This window comes from Mandrillus leucophaeus, unplaced genomic scaffold, assembly GCF_000951045.1.
Source record: "Mandrillus leucophaeus isolate KB7577 unplaced genomic scaffold, Mleu.le_1.0 Scaffold280, whole genome shotgun sequence".
NCBI lineage: Eukaryota > Metazoa > Chordata > Mammalia > Primates > Cercopithecidae > Mandrillus > Mandrillus leucophaeus.
The window spans coordinates 1,377,925-1,383,669 of record NW_012102921.1 but is presented as its reverse complement, the minus strand read 5'-3'; the positions used below and the strand labels follow the sequence as shown (position 1 = coordinate 1,383,669).

At 54.1% G+C, this 5,745-nt stretch overlaps 1 protein-coding gene across 1 annotated transcript in view; it reads left to right on the top strand.

Annotated features, from left to right (window-relative positions):
- ZNHIT1 (zinc finger, HIT-type containing 1) overlaps window positions 1–3,322 on the top strand; it is a 6,809-nt gene extending 3,487 nt beyond the window's left edge. The window contains exons 2-5 of the mRNA XM_011985200.1: window positions 1,735–1,905; window positions 2,613–2,692; window positions 2,808–2,977; window positions 3,072–3,322. Coding sequence (XP_011840590.1) covers window positions 1,735–1,905; window positions 2,613–2,692; window positions 2,808–2,977; window positions 3,072–3,093 — 443 coding nt within the window. The 3' untranslated portion in view covers window positions 3,094–3,322. The remainder of the gene's footprint in view (window positions 1–1,734; window positions 1,906–2,612; window positions 2,693–2,807; window positions 2,978–3,071) is intronic.
- Window positions 3,323–5,745: the final 2,423 nt, after the last annotated feature.

Below are 5,745 nucleotides of genomic sequence, written 5' to 3'. Positions count from 1 at the left end.
AGGTTCAAGCGATTCTTGTGCCTCAGCCTCCCGAGTAGCTGGGATTATAGGCATGTGCCACCACGCCCCGCTAATTTTTGTATTTTTAGTAGAGACCAGGTTTCACCACATTGGCCAGGTTGGTCTCGAACTCCTGACCTGAAGTGATCTGCCTACTTCAGCCTCTGAAAGTGCTGGGATTGCATGGGTGAGCCACTATGTCCAGCCGAGGAAAGAGGTTTAAAATAACTTCTAGGTTTCTAGTTTGGATATCTGCATAGATGGTTCTATTCGCTTAGAGGGAATCTGCAGGAGAAGCAGATTTGGATGGGAAATTTTTTTTTTATTTTGAGTTGCAGTGTCCACGGGGCCAGTCAGTGACTTTTTTCTTTTTTTCTCTCTCTTTTTTTTTTTTTTTTGTTTTGGGGACAGTCTTGCTCTGCCAGTCAGGCTGGAGTGCAGTGGTGTGATTACGGCTTGGTGCACACTGCAGCCTCAACCTCCCGGACCCATGCAATCCTGCCACCACAGCCTCCCAAGTAACTGGGACTGTAGGCGTGTGCAGCCACGCCCAGCTTATTTTTCAATTTTTTGTAGAGATGGGGTTTGTCTATGCTGCCCAGGCTGGTTTCTAACTCCTGGCATCAAGTGATCCGTTAGCCTCCCAAAGTGCTGAGATTACAGGTGTGTGCCATCACGCCCGGCCTCACCAAGCGCTGGCTGCATGGCCAGTTCTGGAGCCCGGGAGCAGGTTCTGGGTTGAGGGAGTCACCCTGGGAGTTATTTGCTTGTGGGTGATCATCAGAGCCCTTTGTTTGGGTTCGAAATCCCAGGAAGAGTGCGTAGACTGAGCAGAGAAGGGGGCCAGCCACCTCCATAGAGGCAGGGAGAGCAGCCGAGCTGGAGCCGGAGGATTGCTAGCTGGAGAAGGCCTGCAGTCTTGTCACGGAAGCAAGCAAAGGGTCTCTTTCTACTCGATGAAGGTAGTCAGCACTGCCACAGGGTGGACAGGGCTCAGGTCCCAGGAGGAGGAGGAGGAGGAGGAGGAAGGCACACTGGAGCCTGGAGTGTGGGTGGTCCCCCCGCAGGTGTCAGATTTCGGGGGTCGAGGAGAGGATGGGAGGTGAAGAAGCAACACTGTCACATGAGTTATTCTGAAGGAGAAGGAGCCGTGAAGCCGAGTAGACAAACGAGTGTTACCAGCTTTTTGATGGAAAGGAAAGTGCCGGTTGAGGAGAAGGGGTTGAAGATGGAAGATGGAGGGAATGGGCTGGAGGTGAAGGCTCGGGTTCAGTGGTGGGACTTAGGGGGCCCCGGGGCAGGGGTGTGCCCACTTGGCATCATGTTTGCGGGTGGGTGGCCTGGAAGATGAGCGTGTCCAAGCGTGGGTGGCCCCTGGTTCCTTTGAGGTAGGAGGTGAGATGCTGAGCGTGAGGGCCATGTGCATTGAGGGCTCAGAACAATCTGGAAGCCCCAGGGTGCCATGACCTCGCCAGTCTGCAGTGAGCTGTCTCCAGGAGGGGGCTCCTGGAGAAAACAGGCGGGAGAGACTGAAAGGGTCTCAGCTGGCGGGACAGGAAGCATGGGCCCGGAGGCTGGCCTGGGAGGAGACGAGGGGACCCAGGCCTTGGCGATGGGGATGAGATCAGAGAGCTGCAGCTTCCACCCTGGGTGCCTTCCTTGCCCTGCCCAGAGCGGCAGCCACACTGCTCTTTCTCAGAAGCCCTGTAACTTTGTGTCCCCTGCCCCATCCAGTTCGCTCCCAGGACCCCGGGCAGCGGCGGGTGCTGGACCGGGCAGCCCGGCAGCGTCGCATCAACCGGCAACTGGAGGCCCTGGAGAATGACAACTTCCAGGATGACCCCCACGCAGGACTCCCTCAGCTTGGCAAGAGGCTGCCTCAGTTTGATGATGATGCGGACACTGGTGAGGTGGATGGAGGAGAAAGCGGGGTATGGGACTGAGAGGAGGCAGGAGAGTCTGCCCAACTCAGGCTGCGGGAGGACCCAGGAGCTCCTGGTACCTCTGCCGGTGACTGGCTCCCATGGCTGTGAGCAACCACACCCCCTTTCTGTGCCTCAGTTTCCTCTCGTGTATGTGAAATAAACAAGAGAGACTGGATGAGCTCTGACATGAAGCCTTAGGCTTGGGGGGCATGGAGGTGACGGTCGGCTGGGATTGGAGAATTGGGGTGGAGGGCAGAGGCTGGTAGCGAGAGACCGACTTAGAGCCAGGAGGGCAGGGCCAGGTGTGGTGGCTCACACCTATAATCCCAGCACTTTGGGAGGCTAAGGTAGGCAGATCACTTGAGGTCAGGAGTTCAAGACCAGCCTGGCCAACGTGGTGAAACCACATCTCTACTAAAAATACAAAAACAAAATTAGCCAGGCATGGTGGTGGACACCTGTAATCCCAGCTACTCAGGAGGCCAAGGCAAGGGAATCACTTGAACCCGGGAGGTGGAGGTTGCAGTGAGCCAAGATTGCACCACTGCACTCCAGCCTGGATGACAGAGTGAGACTCTGTCTCAAAAAAAGAACCAGGAGGGCACATGGGCACGGGGAGTGATGAACCAGAGAAAGCTGCTGTCTTTCTGGGCAAGTGCCAAGCAACTGATCGCCTTTGACCCCTAGGAAAGAAAAAGAAGAAAACCCGAGGTGATCATTTTAAACTTCGCTTCCGAAAAAACTTTCAGGCCCTGCTGGAGGAGCAGGTGAGAGGAGGGTCGGCCTGGGAGGACCTACAGGGAAGGGGTGAGCCTGGCCCCAGCAAGTGTTTGCTGCGCGGGTGGGTGGAGGAGTCTTAGAGCTGGCCCGTTGTCTCTGCAGAACTTGAGTGTGGCCGAGGGCCCCAACTACCTGACGGCCTGTGCGGGACCCCCATCGCGGCCCCAGCGCCCCTTCTGTGCTGTCTGTGGCTTCCCTTCCCCCTACACCTGTGTCAGCTGCGGTGCCCGGTACTGCACCGTGCGCTGTCTGGGGACCCACCAGGAGACCAGGTGAGCGTGAGACCTGCTGTCCACACCCACTGCCTCCTTCCCACAGCCTCCCCAGACCTCTCTCCCCTCATCCTGGCTTCCTCTCTGTCTGCAGGTGTCTGAAGTGGACTGTGTGAGCCTGGGCATTCCCAGAGAGGAAGCACCGCTGTGCACTGCCTGGCCTTCAGAAAGACAGTTTCATCACCCAGTGGAGGGGGAGCTCTTCCTGGACCGAGGGAGGAGCCGCTCATTCACCCAACAAAACTGTGTCTTATCTGCCAGGAAAGAGCAACCTCACTCCTGGGAACGGTCTGGCAGGTAGGCTGGGCCCCCAGTGCTGTTAGAATAAAGAGCCTCGTGCCGGAAGCCTACCTGTTTGGTCGTGGTGTGTTTGAGGTGATGGCGATGGGTCACCTGTCTCTCCTGCTCATGGCTCCATCTCTTCCTCCTGCCTCCCACTCACCCCTGCCACTGTCTGCCCCTCTGTGTCCCTGATCATGAGAGATTCTGTCCCATTCTCCTGCCACCCCCGAGCCCCTGCCCTCCTTGGCTACTTCTCTAAGTCTTTTTGGTTATTGATTTAGTTGTTTAAACTATTTTATTTATTTATTAGAGACAGGGTCTCACGCTGTAACCCAGGCTGGAGTGCAGTGGTGCAGTCTCGGCTCACTGCAACCTCCGCTTCCCAGGTTCAAGGGATTCTCCTGCCTCAGCCTCCCAAGTAACTGGGATTACAGGTGCCCACTACCATGCCCAACTAATGTTTTTGTATTTTTTTAGTAGAGTTGGGGTTTTGACGTGTTGGCCAGGCTGGTCTCGAACTCCCAACCTCAGGTGATCCACCTGCCTCGGCCTCCCAAAGTGCTGAGATTATAGGCGTGGGCCACCGCGCCCGGCCATGATTTTACTTTGTATTTCTCCAATTGCTATATTTTCAAAGTACAGCTAGGCTCCAGGGATGGGTGACAGGGAGGTGGCGGGAGGACTGTGGAACAGGTGCAGAATGGTACCCCGGAGGGAGCTGGGCCTGTCTTTGTCTTAAGGTACTTAAGCAAAGGGGAGTGGTCGAGTCCTTATCCTTGGTGCTGCCAGACCGAGGGAGCAGTTGTCCTTAGGAAGCCCGTTACCAGGAGCTGCAGTGTGTGAAGTTATTAGCAGTACAGAAAACCCAGAAGTTTCTGGGAAACATGACAGAATTCATGGTATAGATCTAATTTGTCCAACCTGCAGCCCACATGTGGCCCAGGATGATTTTAGTGCAGCCCAACACAAATTCGTAAACTTTTTTTTTTTTTTTTTTTTTTGAGATGGAGTCTCGCTCTGTCGCCCAGGCTGGAGTGCAGTGGCCGGATCTCAGCTCACTGCAAGCTCCGCCTCCCGGGTTTACGCCATTCTCCTGTCTCAGCCTCCCGAGTAGCTGGGACTACAGGCGCCCGCCACCTCGCCTGGCTAGTTTTTTGCATTTTTTAGTAGAGACGGGGTTTCACCATATTAGCCAGGATGGTCTCGATCTCCTGACCTGGTGATCCGCCCGTCTCGGCCTCCCAAAGTGCTAGGATTACAGGCTTGAGCCACCGCGCCCGGCTCGTAAACTTTCTTAAAACATTACGAGATTCTTTTGCGATTTTTTTTTTCTTTTAGCTCATCAGCTATCATTAATGTTAGTGAATTTTATGTGTCTCCCAAGACAATTCTTCTTCCAGTGTGGCCCAGGGAAGCCAAAAGAGTGGACAGCCCTGGATTAGAGGCCCGTGGTCTTGGTGGCCCTGGGTGCTGTGACACATGTGAACTTCTTATACCTATCCCTTGTCTAAATGAATTGCAAACTGTGATCTCGTAAGGTCCTTTTGGTTGCTGAACCCTGTTAACCTCATAGCAAAGCAAGTGCTTGTAAGTATCCGTTGAACAGATGACCTCATTAAGATATTAGAGAGATCCAGCAAAGTCAATGTTAGGCACCATCTTTGTTTTTTTTTTTTTTTTTCCCTGAGATGGAGTCTCGCTCTGTCGCCTAGGCTGGAGTATAGTGGCACCATCTCAGCTCACTGCAACCTCCACCTCCCAAGTTCAAGTGACCTCATGCCTCAGCTTTCTGAGTAGCTGGGATTACAGGCACCCACCACTATGCCCAGCTAATTTTTGTATTTTTTTGTAGAGATGAGGTTTCAACTTGTTGGCCAGACTGGTTTCGAACTTTTGACCTCAGATGATCCACCAGCCTCAGCCTCCAAAGTGGTGGGATTACAGGTGAGAGCCACCATGCCTGGCCAGTCACCATCTTAGGCCTTCACTTTGGGTTCTTTTTTGGGGGTTGGCTCAAGTATTCGCCAGGGTTTTCCTGAGGAACTGCCTTCCTTTCTCTGAAGACTTGCAGCTGGGCACGCGGTACTGGTTTTGGTGTTAGCTTCATGTTGCGGGGCTGATGTCAGGATTCAGAGACAATCCAGGTGAGGTGGTTTTTCAAGATGGCTCAAAATTCTTTGTCCTCCCATTAGAAAGTGGAGTGTTATGGCTGGGCGCGGTGGCTTACACCTGTAATCCCAGCACTTTGGGAGGCTGAGGTAGGCAGATCACTTGAGGTCAGGAGTTTGAGACCAGCCTGGCCGACATGGTGAAACCCTGTCTGTACTAAAAATACAAAAATTAGCTGGGCATGGTGGCGTGTGCGTGTAGTCCCAGCTACTCTAGAGGCTGAGGCAGCAGAATCGCTTGAACCTGGGAGGCGGAGGTTGCAGTGAGCCGAGATCGCACCACTGCACTCCAGCCTGGGCAACAGAATGAGACCCTGG